The following is an 18,763-nucleotide window of genomic DNA, read 5'->3' as shown; positions in this document are numbered from 1 at the left end:
TATATTTTGACAGAGAGTTTAACTCATTTGTGTACATTTTGTCGTATTTAAAGACTTATTGTTTCTATTTATTTCTGCTTATGTAACACTCATTAAATTACGATATAAAAAAATTATATTATCTTTTGAATTATTGTGTATCAAATGCTTCCAAATTTAACTTATCTAATAAGAACGAACTCAAACCACATACAATTCTTAAAAATGGCTTGTTTATTGTCAAATTTTTCTCACATCAGATCCATATAAAACATGGCAAAAACATGGCACAAATGTCTATGCATATACTTTCGCGATTGAAAACAGATAGTTTGTGTGATTTTATTGATATGCAATTTCCAATGGTTACTTAATTTATTAAACATTTCGGGCTGCTGCAGCGTGTGCGGCCAAATGTGCTGCTTTAGCCTGGGCCACTTCAGGGGTGTCGATTACTCTGCCATCAAGTCCAAGTGGAGCGTAACTGTAAGCGTAGAATGGCGCGGTGGCATAAGCTAGTGCACCGTATGGAGTCAATCCAATCTTGGCAGCCTCCTGCGTGAATATTTCATTAAATCGTAGTTATCGACATTGCAATATGTGAAGGAATTACAAAAGATGAAGTTACCAAAAAGTCTCATAAATAAAATGATCGGATCGCGGCTTACACCTGAATATGTATAACATTTCTAAGCCGTAGATTAACATTGTCGCGGCTCTTCTCGACGTTTAATAATAGTGAGCGACACGTTGAATATCGGTCACGAATAGCTATTGCCGTTTGTGCAACCATCTCTAAACCAAGAGTGTCATACTTGGGCGTGAGCGGCGAGATGGGCAGCCTTGGCCTGGGCGACCTCAGGTGTGTCTATAACCCGGCCGTCCGCGCCGATGGGAGCGCCGTATGCAATTGCAGGTGCATAAAGGGCAGGCCATCCGTAACCGGACCATCCATAACCGGGCCATCCGTAACCGATGGAGTTCCTAGCGGCCTCATAAGCGTGGGTGGCAAGATGCGCCGCTTTCGCTTGTGCTACCTCCGGCGTGTCCTGGACAGGCGCGGGCGTTGCCGTTGCGATGGCACAGAGTGCGAATAGAACAATCTGCAAAATAAATGCACGAATAAATTCTGTGTATAATTATTCTAAATATTTATGAAGTATCTGGCCATACACAATTGAAGTAATTTAACTACGGAAAAAATGAGTGCCGAAGAATATATTGGCTCCAACTAAGCTTATAACTAATAAATAGAGATATTGTATATCAATTGTATTTGATAACAATTAAGTTCATCATGGAATAGATCACTGGATAAAATTTTCGCCCGCAAGATTAACTTTCGGGGGACTGCCACCGATCGATTGTACTCACGAATGCCTTCATGTTTTCAACGTGATGAAGCGCTGCTGGATGATTACCAGTATTCGCCCTAAAGTATGGACTGCTATGTCGTACTGTATCGAGATTCGTATCCCCTTTTATATATGTGAATCCTGGTAGGGAGTCGTCTACCCGTAGGAGGGGACCACACCCTGCAGCAAGTGTCATGTCTCAAAGATCTGACATTGACATTACGTTAATGAGTCTCTGCCACCGTCTGAATCTGCCTAGGTAGGGATATACCTCTCTTCAGATGTGGATGCATCGCCGAGGTCAGTCTCGTACAGTCTTCCGACTTCGTTGGCCGGTTCTTTCACGCTCATCATCATCAAGAGCGACCGCCAAGGGCTCGGCGGATTCAACAGGAAGTCCGGCGCGGTTCGCCGCACGAAGGGTCGATTACTTTTTGCTTGATGGATCGTGTGGAAAGTGACTCCGGCCATGAAGCCTTATTTATTATCGCGAAAATGACGGATAATGAGCGTTCCTTTCATGGACGTATATAACTGCCAGGTGCAAGACTATCATTTTGTACGCGAATTTATATAACGTACTAAGTAAAGCTTAACTAATGAGCAATGTAATTAAATCAAGACAAATACGTTAGTTTTCCTATGTTAAATCTTGCATATAATGTAATCAGGAATATATATTTTTTGCGCTGAAGGAATACATAGGTCCTCGAGACCTAACTTTTTATTGTTAGTTTTATTTTCTTTAAGAATTGCAACATTTCAAAAAAAGTTACAATAGTATAAATATAGTACGATAATTATTACATAAATAAAACAAACTGTGTGTGTATGTGTGAGTGAAACAAAATTATTCCAAATCATCACATTATTTAAAAACTAAGAAAATATCCTAGACTCATCAGGACTCATATGGTATTCTAGCTGCAGGCTAATGATAAGCTTTATTCTACTTTTATCACTCATTATTTGCGAAAAGAAGAATAAACTGAAGCTTATAATGCGTGAATGCCCAAACTAAAGTCTTATCTGCATCAATAAATTCTGCTATGCATTCGCAATCTCTTCATTGCATCTATTTAAAAGATACATATAATAAAAGGTGTAAAAGTGTGATATTGAACACTTATAATCGCATTTGTCAGTGTCTTATTGACAGATCCCTATATTTATCCGCGAGAAAAATTTTCGATAAAAAAACAAAATCAACAAGGTTGCGCACCGCCAGCGGGAGGATTACTGTTCACTGCGTTAAAACAACTATAGCATGACTTTTCGATATTGTCAGGTGCGGTCGATCAACGGCCGTCCTTGCCGATATCAAAGCTGCCGAAAGGTGGAAGGGACAAGGCGCAATTAAAATGTATGAGGTGCGACGTAGAAAAAGAAAGTTCGGAATGAAGGTCGGCCGCGCGTCCTCGAAATCGAGAACTTTTCCTGGATGAGATCGGGTCGCTTTTTGATGAGCGACGTCCGATCCATATCGGCAGGTGCAAGTACATGTTTTTGCTCGATCGAAAATTCCACTTCCTCAAGGTCTCACTTCCTGACGAAACCCTCTTTGTGCTGGTCTCATGCAGACCGCTTCGACCGCTCGACGTTTAAAAACTCGCAGGAAAAAATTCTCAAGAAGTCAAGAATTTTGCCATTTTACTCAGAAAGCTTCTTCCGTTAGAAATTAAAACGCATTTATTTTTTGGAGTGAAAATATCTTCTAGAAATCGTTCAGAATTTTATTCAAGGGAACTTGGAATTGCGGAAGGACGACTTGAAACTTACAGAACTACTTTTTAATATTTATTTAAGCGATTCACATCTGTTACATTTATTAAAATGAAATATGTAGTAAATTTATAACATATACCTTTATAAGCGTAACGTTAATTCATTATACGCGCCGCGCCAACGTAATATCGTTGAGCAACACGACCGAGTTGTAAGATGCATTTGCACATAATGGCAAATTGTTAACCTTATGCTTTGTCCATATATACGTAAATGCAGTGAATTAACACAACTGATTAATTAATAAAATCGCTCTAAATAGTTTAATAAATGTGATTAATCAAAGAGCGTATTAAAAGTAGCCACTTATAAACAATGCACTGGAAAAAATAGTTTTTTTTATTATAATTTAACAATTTATAGTCATTTTCAATGTTAAATATACATTTATAGTTGTTTTGACCACGAAAATTATAGCTGCTTCAATCAGATTATAATCGTCATAACTAATATGCATTTTTACGGCTCTACAGCCCCTATTCTGTAACTCTTAACGATAGTGTCATTATATCGTCGTTACGATAGAAAAACACAAGTATAGAATAGACAAGTTATAGAATAGAGGTCCAAAAAAAAATAGAAAATTATTGTTTCTCTTTACATTTTCTTTTAGACATTTTTTAGTTATTATTACCATCTAAAATCTAAATAATAAACAAATGAGATTAAAAAATAATTACATTTATTTATAATTGTAATTGCATTTGTGCTACATAAAAATAGTTTATTTTATTTACCATTCTTATCTTGATATTTGCTATTAATACTATATTAAATTATGATGATTTATATAATTATTGTTTCATAATTATAATTATAAAAATATGAGTAGGTTATTATTATCACATCACTATAACAGTACGTAAGTAAAATTGTGCAGACGTATTTTATATTGTATGAATGGGTTGTATGTTATGTTCTATATCCTAATATCTGACGTGGAAAGTGCTGCTACAAGCGGAAAGAATAGCGATGCAATATTTTCACTTGCACTTTTATTGAAACTTACAAAATGTTTCGAACTTAAATAAAAATTTCTGTAATACTAAGTCTTTAGTTATTGCGATAATTTTTGTAAGAGTTGAGTTTTCAAGAAAATATGTTTTTCCATTTTTTTTTGAACAATTTAAAAAATGGCAATATTTTACTTTTGGTACTTCTCATGTATATGTAGAGTATCGGATCGACATATGATTTCATAACGAGTGTAACGCATGACCGCTGTTCGGAACGTTGCGTTTGTAATTACTCTTTAAACGCGTGCGAATAAGAATTTTCACTCGTTTTCACCATTTCAAAATTGAACGAGAAATTTTCCTGGTATTCGTGTGGGCGCTTTATTAACGCATAGATACGCAACGACGTGACTGTCGCGGGGAACAAAAGCCCTTTTCCTTGCAATTCAAGATAATCTTGGCACGCCTGGCGACCCTATTGTTTATTAGCATAAACACACGTACGGGTATGGCCATAATCGAGTCGGGCATGGCCTTAAATACCCATTAAACGACGTCTGCAATTAGCCGGCTAACTTGTTGTTTTCCTTCGAACTCACCCGTGTGTGGGCCGACTCATCGATCTCGTAGTGCGACTTCTATAAGTACCGATTAGGTGAATCGGGCGATTGTTACAACAAACCTCGATTCCTCGTGCTGAGATAATTACGCGCGTAATTATATAAGATACTTTGAGATTCGCGTGGAAAATTGCTATAGAAAATTGCTTCATTATGAGGAAATCGACTTTCAAAATTGACGAAAGAGAAGTGAAAATAAGAGAAAGCCGGCTATATCCCATCGAATTAAATGTAAATACATGTAATGTGAATGTAAATAGACGTTGCAATGTAAATAAATGTTGAAAGAAAACACGCAAAAGAGGAACAAAAACTATAAATATCAAATATTTAATGTGGAAATTAAGATTTTTTATTAATCACACACACACATAAAATACTCAAAATTAGCGTTCTTTAATAAACCGAGAGGAATTTGTCGATATCACAAATAATGTCGACATGATGTCAACGTAAAATATGAAACCAAATAACTCAAGGGATGTCGGAGTCGCCGCGTGAAATGTTGCGAGCCTTGAATTGAATTCGAATGCGACGTATTCGGAATAGGAGCTTGGGACGTGGTTAAGTGACCGGATCAATTATTCCTCGGATTCATTCGCAAATGTAAAAAGACGACAAGACATGCCGCCAACCAGCTTGCGAGGCCGCAAGCGGATGTTGACAGGTATGCCTGTTGCATACATCACTTCTCGACAACGATATAATGTTGCTTACAGTACTGTACTAAGATATGTATATCTCTTTAAATCTCGTCTTTTCTTCTTGCAACTTTTCGTCTATAAATTATAATGCCGTGCCGCGGATGTTTCATTACTTAAAAAGCTACATCCTGTTCAATTTTATATTTAAAATATAACAATTATCTTACATAAAATTATAATTAAACATAATCTTCTAATTAAGGTATAGTAATAAGATTATGTATTGTTATAACATTAAGATTTGATTATTATAACATAAGGTATATACATACACCGGAATATATCTCTTGATAAATAGTATTCTTTCTTCTAATGTTTATAAATAATAACATAGAACATACTATGTTCCATCATTTTAAAAGTTACATTCTGTTCAATATTCTATCTAAGTTAATAATCATAATCTTACATCATAATTAAACATGATTTTCCATAATCAAGATAGTATAACAAGATTACATATGATAATGCTATTATAAATTAAGATTCGGTTATTGTGTGTGGAATAATCGCACAAATACATTTTAAATACGAACATTGAATTTTCTTAAAAATGCAATATAGGCTACTACATGAATACCTACTCCATGAATTTTTTCCATTTTGTAAAGGAATCGAAGCAAAATCTATAGTATCCGCTAAAGCAATATGTAATTCAATCGAAACAGCAATATTGGGAGCACACTGTTGTAATAAAATAGGAAATCAGGAAATAGCAGCGGAATGCTTTATATTTCTCTTACGGGCTAAAATGCGTCTTAGATAACAATCCGATGCGTGAATCTTACGGTTCAGCCTGAAAGCCGATGATGCAAGGTGCATATCATTTACAACGTATCACGAAACTTGAAAACGCATTGTATAACAAACTACCATCCATATGAAATTACGCTTTTTCCAATTGCGCAACTTTGTGGCAACGTCAATTTCATAATTTTGTCGCGTCGATTTTGAACGCGTCGTCATCTTTTAATCGCAAAAGCGTCAAAACTGGACGGTCACGTTGCCGCGTTCCTTTCATCAAAATTAGTAATCGTCATAACCGTTAATCTCTCTGTCATCGTGTGACAGGGGGCTTGACGAGTCGCTGTCATAATAGCCGTCGTGACTGTAAACCGGTGGCTTGTAAATCTGCGAATGATCATACGCGACAGGTGTCGAGGAAGCTATGTGATTGTAAGCCGCCAGATGCGCGGCTTTTGCTCGGGCCACTTCCGGCGTGTCTATTACGCGACCCTGAAAATAAGAGGGACAATGAGAAATGGAGAGTGACAATGTTCTTGCGTTTGACATTTCTCCCCGATGTTGTCAAACTATCTTTAAGTACTCTTTAAATTCTTTAGAGTGGAATATTATTCTGAAGAGTGAAAATTAAGCCAACCTTGAAAAAGAGCGGCTAAAGTTTCAATTTTTAAGAGTGAGATTCACTCTAAAAGTTTTCGAAGATTTTGTAATAGTAATAACAATAATTATTATTAAATTATAATTTATATCTTTAACAATTCGAGGGAATTGATCTAAATTGAGCACATTTAAAAAAATTATTTCTACATTATCGAATCACGGAGTGTTATTGCATATCAAACTCCTCAATTGTTCGACTAAAGTGAATAGGATAAAAATCTTACGTCATGATCTAACGGGGCAGGCGGCCCGTGATATCCGTATCCGCTATGATACATTTGATGACCGACTGATATTGGGTTTGCATATCCGTGATAGTCCTGATTGTCCGCATAGGAAGCTACGCTGTGTGGAACCCTCGCAGCAGCTTCCGCTATGGCAGCTAGATGCGCCGCTTTGGCATGTGCTACTTCCGGTGTGTCCATGACCCTACCATCGTGGCCTATGGGTGCCGGTGGTCCGTGATACTGGTAATGTGTTGGCATAGCCGAAGTTATGGCAACGGTGATGATTAAGAAGATCTATGGACACGAAGACGAATAGAAACAGCACCCCTTGACATTAATATTTCAGGGGAAAATTAATCTCTGAATATTAATTAAAAGGAAATATTTTATCGTTTTGCGATTCTCATTGCAAGTTTTATCGCAATTCCGATAGTTTATCTAATCTAATTGTTAATAATAGGGATGATATTATAAAGTTTTCAATATACTAATCGTTAGAGAAATTTATAATAATACTACAAATATTAAATTGTGATTAATTATTTATTTTGAGTATTAAAAGTATTAAACTTGGTACTTTTAATACTTGAAATAAACAGTATTAATTTTTCAAGGAATTTTTTTTATTAACTGTTAAATATAATCGTAATCCAATAAAGTTATTTACCAAAGACTTCATTGTTACGTTCAATGGTTCAATCCTGAATAGAAGTGTCACACCGTTTTATAACCATCGAGAGCAAAATGATCGGTTTATATACAATCGGTGATTTAATCTTACCTAACAGTATCACCCCACCAATAATGGATATTGTTCGGCTGATATTACAACTGATTGTTCGATTTTTGCGAAAGTGACAAAATATACATTTCTCTATGTTTGCATCAAGATTGCATTAGCGATGAGAGACAAAAAAATAATGTTGTATTAACATCAATGTAATTAAAAATAATTTTATTAATTCAGTAACAGTATTAATGAAATAAAGTTCTTATTTTAATAAAATATCATTTTATTAATATTGTTATTCAGTTAACAAAATTTTGTAAAATTGAGTTGATAGCTTAATACAAAATTATTTTATTATACCATATATCACTTTTTCCGTGTGGAGACGTAATTGATTTAATCAGCATCCAAAAGTATCGTTCATCTATTGATTGAATTATCTAATTGTTAATCTTTCTTTAGATCGCAACAAAAGATCAGATATTCAATTATATTTAATGCAATTATTAACTAGCACTCTTTTCTTATGTTGCTCTCGAAGTAAATTACGATGGCTCATTAAGTAATTAGACGCGCTTTTACGTGACGGAATTTCGAGTAGCTTTTAATTCAAGATAATAAATCGCGGTTCATGTTATGGTTATTAATACGCGAAAACCTGTATTTTATAATTCATTATGTTCATGATTGTCAGGAGAATGTCAATGTCCACAGAGTGATTTTAATTTCAAAGATACTAAGAAGTGCTTTTCTTCTCATGAATGATTAATTGACAGCGTTTAATCGTCAAGTTAGACTCGATATAATGAACATGATGTCAAAAAAATTTGCGATTAAACGCTTGTCTCGAATCTTGATTGCTCTTTCTGATTTACATTGGGCCTTCCCAAGCTGAATAAACGTCATTATGACATTTAAATTGGCGTCACAATGACTCCAAACAATCAAACCTTACTTTTTCAGTTATGATTCATTTTAACGCCATTTTAACGTTATCGTGACCTACTATTCTGCTTGGGTCCAATCTTCAGTCTTTCTTTGCGAGCATTCGCTAGTAAATCGGGAGATCAACGAGATACAACGGTCGATCAAACGTTCCCATTGCTCGCTGACACTTTTTGCCAAGCGAATTGTACAACATCGCTTGTAGAACGTTCGCGTTTTGGCGCAATCATAATTCTGTTCTTGCTGACATTCCGGCCTCCCTCTATTCCTCCCCTTTTCACTTTTTCTTATTCTTTCTCTCTCCCTCTCTTTCTCCCTCTACCCTATCTTTCTGTCTTTTTTCTGTCTCTTTCTCTCTCTCTCTCTCTCTCTCTCTCTCTCTCTATTTCTAACTCTTTCTCGTTTTCCCTCTGTACTATAATTTTTTTATCTCTCTTCTTGTTCTTTCGTTAAAATGGTCCACTTGATGTGTTCGTATTTTGCCTTTTGGGATATTAAATAGAAAAGTCGGGTCTCTTTCGTGTTCTTATCACATGAAAATCAGGGCGGGCCCATGTTGTAAAACGTTTCGCGTTTACTCTATTTAGTATAGACGTGTCTATTAGACGCTCGTATTGTTCGTCGGCTATATAAGGTCTACGTGGCTCGATTGTACGAACAGAGATTCGCCTGATCTTGGATAGCGCGCATAAGCATGAAGACCCTTGTAAGTACCCTGTACTCTACCCTGAAATTTCTCAATTTTACAATTGTCTCACAGAAACATTATTTTTTGAAAAAAAAATAATAAAAAAAATAAATTAAAATTGCATTTATATTTTATTATTTAAAAGTAATACTTTTTTTAAAATATTGTTTTTAGAATAACAATATCTTTTTATAACTTTTATTTTTTATTTTATTATCTTTTTGATATTTTTATTTTTTTATAACAACATTATTATTTTTTAATAATAATTCTTCAATTACATATTATTAAAAATCATAATATTTTAAGATTATTTAAAATAATGCTCAATTTAGATTGAAGAAACATTTTATACAAGGCTTTTGCCATTAAATTTTCTCACACAATGAAGAGTTTTAGATCTGATTGTGAATATAATTTTATCCTGCTTGTGAATTATCCTGCATGTGCACACATAGATTTTTGATAGCAGTTCCCTCTTCTGATATAGGTAGTTCCTTATCTCAACGATCCAACTAAATCTCTTGTCTGTTCGTCCTTTCAGATCGTCTTATCGTGCCTCTCGTTGTCGACGCTGGCTTTGCCGACGTACGCACCTTATCAGCCGTACGTTAACGGAGAGCATATCGGAGGATATTATCATGGACCGCCAGCCCCGCTGGCCCATGATGGCCGGGTGGTCGACACGCCGGAAGTGGCTCACGCCAAAAAGGCACATCTGGCAGCGCATGCAGTGGAGGCTGCCAAAACGGCACATTACGGGGGAGGATACTACGGCGTAGGCGGAGATGGAGGTTACTATGACGGAGGTTTTGCAGGATACAAGGGCATCGTTGCTCCCGTCGGCATAAGTCATGGTTACGGCGGATACCATGGCAAATATCACGGTCCACCAGCACCGCTCGGCCATGATGGACAAGTAGTGGATACGCCGGAAGTGGCCCATGCCAAGGCCGCGCATCTCACCGCTCACGCTCACGAACTGTCCAAGGTCGCTCATCTATCATACGCGAGTACTTATCCACACATCTCATACTGAATACCTTCGTCGAGGAACATACGTTTTCCGGAAGAACCCAATTCCTTATCTGCATAGCGTAAAAGCAGCGACTTCAAAGGATAATTAAGCGACAACACGTCTTTTTACGTTCACGCTGGCGAATGTGCATCTTGGATATGAACGTAAATATTTTGTATTCGCACTATAAATGTAACGATACAACAACAAACAAATGTAACATATGAATAAATGATTTTATATATCAGAGATTTTCTTCTTGTATTTTGAAAAATATCGCTATAATTTCGTAATTTTAATATTAGAATACTATTAGATATCAAAGGGGCAATAATATTTCAATTTCTACGAATTAAAAAATACATTGTTAGTTTTAACTTTTATATGTGTATTAAAATGTAAATCAATCCATTCTTGCGTCTGAATTGTTTTATAGTTTCAAAGCAAACAATACCCATATTAATTTGTATGTATTTAGTAAATTGTAAACAAAATTTAAGTGAAATTTAATACAGTTTGAGTTAAACTGTTTTACTCCATTATTTTAATTAAATTTATGATACATGGAGTAAGAGCTAGCAGTGTTATAACATATACAAAAATGATTAAATAACTTAAATTGTGAAAAAATGACTCAATTTAATATTATGAATTTAAGTATCAACGTTTCTTATCCACTAAAAGAATCGAGCTAATAAATTATTTTAAAAATAAAAAAATACAAAAAGCCAAATATTTCCTCAGTGTATGGAATGCATAATTATTATTAAGTTAAAAAATGTCAGATTCCTTTCTTTTATATAAAGAATATTATATTAGTTTAAAGAACAGAGGCGGTCGATGATGAGCACTTGGTACTTCTAATATAAAATCACAGTTTTTTTGAACATGGCCGGAGACGCTACCGCGTCTCCTGATAGAAGAGTACAAAAATTAATTGTATGCGATGTTTTTTATCTTTATCTTCGTGCGTTTCTGCCTTGGGAATAATTTGTACAACGAGTACAAATAATGTTTTATTTCACGCGGTTAGACAAACTTTTTCTCGCGGTTTTGCGGTGAAGTGCTGGCGACATGCCGAGCTCAATTACGATTCAGAAGCACGAGTTCAGATGTCGATCGTGCGTATCAATCACTCACGATCGACTGTCACTTCGTCAAGCTCGACTAAACGCCTAAACACGTCGGTATTGCGTTGGTGACAAACGCGCAATACCTTTCGAATCAGACGTACCAATAGGGCTCGATCGATGAACTGGCCAAGTGGCCAGTTGCGACACCTCCGTCTCCGTTTTAGTTATTCAACAACTATTGTTATCGCCACCTCCTGACATACTATTGTGATTGATATGACACGTGCGGATAAATAAACTCATAAACTGCAGGGTGTAGTGGGTGTAACTCATTGCGTGATTGCGGCCGGAAGATATAAGCATGAGATAAAATTGTAAATCAGTCTGGCAAGCAGTTGTACTTTTTACTTTTAATAAAATGCTAATGAAAATTTACCAGGAACTTTATCCATTGCATCGTCCATACAGCATTCGAACAAATAAAAACAATTTATTTCACTTACAAATGTGATCGTGAATTAAAAAAATAAAGTATTATTATTATCACATTATTATTATGTTGTATAACTATAATTAATAATTACTTGACGCTTATCGTTATGTTACAATTAGTAAACTATTAGTACTCGACACTTTTAGTATTTTGAAGAAAAAAAAATGCACACATGACCCAATCGTGTGTACTTAGGGTTAATAAGCCTCGTCGCGTCGCGGTACCACTTTGGCGAAAGCCAGTGACTTTAATGACGGTGGACTGCATCCGCGGATGACGCGCATAGTTTAACACGGTATACAGTCTAGGCGCATTTTTATTCTCGACACGAGGTCACGGGACACGCGTGCTTACGGGTGCCATTGTTAGCGTAAGTAAATGTTATGGGGCACGGCGTTGCAGTTAAGGAGAACGCTTTTCCTGGGTGTGGTTGTTACCCCGCGAGTCGCGCCGGGTCAGGCGGGGCACGGGCAGCAGTAACACGCCCGATCAATGCTCGTACCCCTATAAATTGCACCAAGCGTGTTGATGGTAGCCGTAATGCGAATCTAAACGCACGTGCTGACAGCCACAGTGTCTTGACGAGATCTAAGGGCGACAGGATACCTTTAGGATACGCAGGGTGATCACCGCAATGATCGGATACTTCGTGAGTAGACTCGCAAATTCGGGGAGAAGTGCTGTGTGGTAACGTGTCCGGAATTCCTCCTAACCGACTTTCTCGCATCTCAACAATTAATAATTAATATTTAATTCTTATGAAGTTAATATTATTTCACTTTCCAATTGTAAGTCTTTTACTATTCCTAAGAATACAAATTTTATTACTTCAAAGGCTTACATGCCAAGAAGAGACTAATTGATTTACAATTTCTCTTAAATTGCACACATTTATAATCATAACACACTTATAATTAATAGCTAACTAAAATCCATTCTAAGCCTTGTATATTAATGTCAATTTTTTGTCACTAATCTGTGATGTAACTTACTATAATAATAAGTTTAATCAATGTCATTCTCTTCTTTTCTACCCAATTTTATACGCTTGATTCTTATGTATATATATTTAAGATAAATGTTAATAAGTAATAGGTTTGTTTTTATTGCTACGCTGGATTGCACTAAAACTTTTCGTCTCGCTTTTGTCAAATTTCAAACATACACGTATCTATTCCATTTTAAGTACGAAGAATGTATACTAGTTCAGCTATAAAAATAGACCTAATAATATAAAAAGTTAACCAGAAGATAATATTTTATCGTATCTTAGATCCTCTTCTCCGTAATGTCGAGCGCGATTCTGGCAGCTCCACAGTGGTATGGACCCCATGCTTCTCCGGCGCCTTTGGGACCAGATGGTCGTGTGGTAGACACACCGGAAGTCGCGCAGTTGAAAGCTGCCCATTTGAGTGCTCTGGCGGAGGCTAATGCACGGGCACCAAAAGGACCGGGTCCTATAGGAGCTTACTCTGGCGCTTACCCCGGCGCTTATCCCCAGCCCAGTGGATACGGTTCCGGAAATTACATTTCACATTATAGGTTTGTGTCAAGCATGCGTTACTAAGACTGGACCTTTCTGAAACTCTTCGTAAATTGTTATTTCCAGCGGACATAGTAATTGAATCTAAGATTTTCATTTAAGTTTCTTCCAGTATAAAATCAATTGAGAAGGAATTATTTTTTCAAGATTCTATTTTTTTATATGTCTTTAATCCAACAAGGAGTCAAAATCTATAGTCAAACTTAATTCTTTACAATCGTTTGAATACATGTTGCAGTGGACCACCAGCCCCACTGGGCCCGGATGGTCGCGTAGTTGACACGCCCGAGGTACAGCAAGCCAAGGCCGTACATTTCTCTCTCTACAATGCGGAAGCGCGGCGCGTGCCAGTCGGTCCAGCCAATCCAATTGCCGCTGGCGCCTACGATCCATCCTGGAACAATGGTGCCTACAATCCCGCTTGGGACGGCTCGGCCAACAGCTACTATTAATTCGATTACGAGAAAAAAATGATTGGAGCGAAACGCACTTCTGCGTTCGTTCAGTGGACGTCGTTGATCCCACGAAATCGGTCACAGGATTAGTTGCGTTGAATCAATGATTCTCCATGTCCTTCCCACACGAAAAGAACGATTTTACTAGTGTACCTAAAAGTTTAGTTAGATACAAATTTGGAAATCATTTTGTTAGGCTATATAAATAATTATGTAGAACGCATGATTGGCAATGGTCGAAAAAATTTTGACTTTCAACTACCATTCATACACAGCACAGATAATTTTAATAATATTGCAGCAACATTCCAGCAATGTTACAGTAACGTTGAAAACATTGCAACACTGTTGCTGCAAGCTTTTATGCTGTTTAGACGATTTGAACATTTTATTATTTTGATGATTCAACAAAATTATTTTCAGATTTCTATCCAGCTAAATTTTTAAATACTTCAGCAAAACTGTTCTTTCCGTGCAGCTACCTCAAGAATTGGAAGACTAAGATTTATTAAGATTTACTAACTACCTTTCCAATTACTCCGAAATAAATGGATTTCTCCTTACCGATCCTTTGATTGCAACTCTCGATAATCTTCCCACCTGCGGCGATTTTGAAGCGTCACAATTCATACATCTCCTATTTATCGCGCACAAATATTCGTATTTCCAGTGTATATGTTAGAAAAAATATATATTCATATGGAACAGCAGTAGCATAAAGAGACTATCATAGTAACTGTGTGTGTGTTCTGTGCTTTTGCACAGTTCAATCAAGATCCTTTTATAATCCACTCGACTTAAATGTTTAAAAGGCTTAATTTTTTAAATTTATATACATAATCTAGAGATCTAAATAAGTATCCCCCTTTCTAAAAATTTATACATTGAGAGAAATGTTTGATATTTATGATTATAATTGCATGATAAAGTAATTACGATTATAAATTCTATTTGTAAATCTAGTTATCATACTATATATAATTAGCAATCATAATTATATTTACAATTCTATTAAAAAAATACATATAGTTGGCATGAAAAATTAAATTATAGTCAAATTGGTAATTGCAACAATTTTTTCTCTCTCAGTATAAACGCCTGCGTTGCAAACGTGTTAATTCTGCTCTTCCTCTTTGAATGAAAATATTCTGTTACATTCATTCTCAGCTGTTTGTGTACAACATTTATTCCGATATTATCACATTCTATACCGTTACTCAGATCTACTTTTGCGAGAGTGTACGCGACACCAAAGATTGTTATCTTTTAAATCTCATTGTTGCATACCTCGTTAAGCACGATTAATCGCGTCCTTGCTAATGACACGAATCGTCTAGGATCTCGGGATAACTGTCTCACATTATCTCGTAGTAATGGAAACCGGTTTTCTCGTCGTTTCTTCTCGCAATCGAATTTTCATTTCCTGCAATCAAGTATTCAAAGATCTATTCATTAAATTTTAATGTCGAGATGGTCGTTGCCTTCAATCACTCTGCACGGCGTTTTCTATGTAATCATCACGTCAACGCAACGTGTGTATTCGAACAAAGTTTTCTTATAAAACACGCCGGATTTGCGGACGGCTGGTCATGGATTACTCGACCATCCCTTCAAGGTAGTCCTCTTTTTGGTGTCTGTTGCTTCGAAAATTGGCAACTGATCGTAGAAAGAACAACAAAAGCTCAAGGTATATATTCCTTTTAAAGGATTGAATAATTTTATTAACAAATATTTGTCAGGTCCTTTAAACCGGTTGACTTCAATTATTTGTTGTATTTAATATGTTGTATATAAATGCATATTCCATTATTCAGAAAGATATTTTTGGGCGATATGCGATATAGAATAAATTATAATTTTATTTAAGATCAACGGAATATCACGAAAAAGAGAATTATTTGATTTTTTAAACAATTATCATAACAAGTTTATTTTAATATCTTTAAAATGTTTGACTTAAATTAAAATTAATACCGCCGTATTTGGTAAATACTTCATTACTCCACAATTCCTGTTGATATATTATTATACATATATTTCTGTGTTATTTTTTTCAACTTCTTTTGACGATAAGACGATACTAGGTAGATTAATTTTGTTTGAGATTAATAGAGTAGTATAAGAAAAAATACTTAATTTTGTTAACAAATATCAGCTATTGAAGATGACAACTAGGAGTCGAAATGTACAAGGAACATAGTTTGATATATTAAAATACATTCAATAATAATTACCAGCGGCTGATTCTTATTACCTGTCATTTTTGTTATAATTTACTTTCTAATTTGTTATAACTTGAGGAGTAGAATTCCGAACAGTTTTGTATTCTTTTGTAAATATCAGTTAGTTTTTTAAAAATTGTTGACTTGAATTATTTATCGCATTTAATATATTATACATATATTATACTTTTGTATATCATTATCTTTCAATTCCTATTTATGATAAAATGCGATACTGGATAGATTTATTCCGTTTGAGGTCAGCAGAGCAGGACGAGAAGATTATTTGATCTTGTCCCCGTTATAATTGACGCCGATCCACATCGTAATGTGAGACGGAAGAACTCGGCCGACTAGCTTGCCGATTGTTGCGCAAATCTACGCAAAACGGGGTCTCGTAATACGTAATCCCCACGATGTATGTACACGTAACGAGTTAAGACCACGGTCGCGGACGTGGCTGCGATATTCCACGCAGCATCCGCCGATCTCCGTGCGCGTCCGCAGAATTTTTAGCTCTTCTCAGGTAAACGTATCGTCTGATCTTGTATAATATCTTTATCGAGGTCAGTTCAAATTGCGCAGGGTAAGTAGCGAAGGAGCGAAATTGCACGCTTCGTTGCGAATAAATTCAGTTTCTTTTTCCTTCTCGACAGATGAAACGCCTTGGTGATAAATCCGCTTTTCTGGCGACACAAATTTGTCAATTTTAGTCGATGATGTCACCCTTGACCGTGTTTTTTGGAAAGTACACTGCGAATCCAAGTGTGTAATAAATGTTTTCAAATGATACGTTATATTGCACATACAAAAATTAATTTACATATTTAAACGTGTAATATAGTGTTATTTATTTTATACGAAAAATTAAACCGCGCATATATAATACATAAGAGGTCACGGCGGCGCTCAGTGGGTCAAATCGATCTTCTCTATTACGAAAATTATAAAGACAATTATATATGTTATATATATTATATATATGTTATATATATATATGTGTGTGTATTATTTTTAATTAATGTACCTATTACTTTATATAAAATTTATCTAAAGTGAAGTATTATTATGCATACTTTCTAAAACTTTTAGAGTGGATTGTCAATTTGAGGAGTGAAATCATGTCCTCTCAAAGATTGAAAATTAAGCCACTCTTTTTCAAAATTGGCTCTTTAGAATAAAATTTTATTTCAAAGAAAAGTTTAGAGAGTGAAATGATACATTCGATAAAAAAACTAATTTAAGTTAATTAAAAATACTAAAAAAATGTTCTTAAGTGAACGCCACTGTCCCTTTCATCCCTATATGAAAGTACTTGCAGTGTATCCATTTCGATTGTCTTTGGTATTTGAGCTTCGTTTTGCGATCAATTTCATTCTTCTTGCATATTCTGCATCAGTTACAAGTTACGAGTTACGATTCCTGACCTTTTCGCGGCGAGGTATTCCGAATCACGATGTGCTCGGCTTCGTTCTCGAGGAACGAAGCTATTATTCCGCTCCCTTGCTCGTTTCTTCTCACGTCTTTCGTACACTGATGACCTATGTGGCAACGTTCACAACCGTAACGCAAGGTGACTATACGTTTCAATAGAATTTACATGATATTTTTTCGTTCCCAGAATTAAATTATCATTAGAGCGGAGTGTTGTAAATATTATATACGTTTCCTGAGAAATATGTAAAACGAGTAAAAAATAATAATTATTATATATTTTCAGTAAATTGGTATTTACGTGTACGCCGCGCAAGGTACGATGCCGATTAGCTCACAGAATAATGCACCTCTTTTTATTCGACAGGTGTCGCGATTTTACTTACGTAAAATTGCGTGCTGTATTCACCGCAAGTTGATCATTACGATATCGTCCCGCGGCGGGTGCACCGCAAAACGCAAAACTTTCCTAATCAACGTCCCACGACGATCCGAGATCGCTCCGATTTTTATCTAGATTAAGACACCAAGAGTTGCGTCATAAATCACCGTGATTTCTTCTATAAGATAACCCGCATCGCGATATTTCGCGAATTCTTTTCTTTGCGCGCGTCACACAAAGTGTGAGTGTGTATGTGTGTGTGTGAGAGACAAGAAATATTAATTAATTAACTATCTTAATTTAAATTTAATGCTATATGAGTTAATACAGAATGTACAAAAAGGAGTCAGTCAACCTAACCGCGAGTTTCTAATTCGCAGAAATTAGTTAATTAAATTGCATGTGTTCGACGAATCTTTACAGTCTTGATTAATAATGGTAAAGAAATGTTTTAGCCTTACTTAAATTACACTAGACGCAACGCAAGATCGAGAAGTAGGCCAGCATATGAATAGAACTTTATTAAAACTTAATTGCCTATTTGACGTTGTACGATGACGAATTAGAAATATTAGTCATCATATTATTTTGTAATCATGTAAACTGCAAAATATTTTACACACAATACGTTCATTAATTTACAATAAGAATAATCAACTTGTACCTCTCATTTTTAATTTCTAACGAATAGATGTGAAATTTAATCTATAATTTATCCAGGAAGTTATTAATTGTGTAATAATTTCGTTC

At 35.6% G+C, this 18,763-nt stretch overlaps 2 protein-coding genes across 2 annotated transcripts; one reads left to right on the top strand and one right to left on the bottom strand.

Annotated features, from left to right (window-relative positions):
• Positions 1-195: 195 nt before the first annotated feature.
• LOC108778659 (cuticle protein 18.7) lies at positions 196-1,530 on the bottom strand. Its single transcript, XM_018545893.1, has 3 exons — positions 1,354-1,530; positions 795-1,082; positions 196-534 (listed from the first exon to the last, which is right to left on the bottom strand). Exons 1-3 carry the CDS (start codon positions 1,528-1,530, stop codon positions 358-360), a joined length of 642 nt encoding a protein of 213 aa, XP_018401395.1. The 3' UTR covers positions 196-357.
• Positions 1,531-9,399: 7,869 nt separating this feature from the next.
• On the top strand, positions 9,400-13,972 carry LOC108778650 (pupal cuticle protein-like). Its single transcript, XM_018545881.1, is given in 4 exon segments — positions 9,400-9,411; positions 9,884-10,426; positions 13,245-13,519; positions 13,759-13,972. Coding segments are annotated over 4 exon segments (1,044 nt in total).
• The last annotated feature ends 4,791 nt before the right edge of the window (positions 13,973-18,763 follow it).

This window comes from Cyphomyrmex costatus, unplaced genomic scaffold (genome assembly GCF_001594065.2).
Source record: "Cyphomyrmex costatus isolate MS0001 unplaced genomic scaffold, Ccosl1.0 scaffold120, whole genome shotgun sequence".
Taxonomy (NCBI): Eukaryota; Metazoa; Arthropoda; class Insecta; order Hymenoptera; family Formicidae; genus Cyphomyrmex; species Cyphomyrmex costatus.
This window is presented reverse-complemented; position numbering and strand designations above follow the sequence as displayed.

Excerpts from the sequence above, each read along its gene's own strand:
- LOC108778659 (XM_018545893.1), bottom strand. The coding sequence starts at position 1,530 with ATGACACTTGCTGCAGGGTGTGGTCCCCTCCTACGGGTAGACGACTCC. Across the intron at positions 1,083-1,353 it reads TTGAAAACATGAAGGCATTC|ATTGTTCTATTCGCACTCTG; the intron begins GTGAGTACAATC and ends TTTATTTTGCAG. Across the intron at positions 535-794 it reads ATCTCGCCGCTCACGCCCAA|GAGGCTGCCAAGATTGGATT; the intron begins GTATGACACTCT and ends ATATTCACGCAG.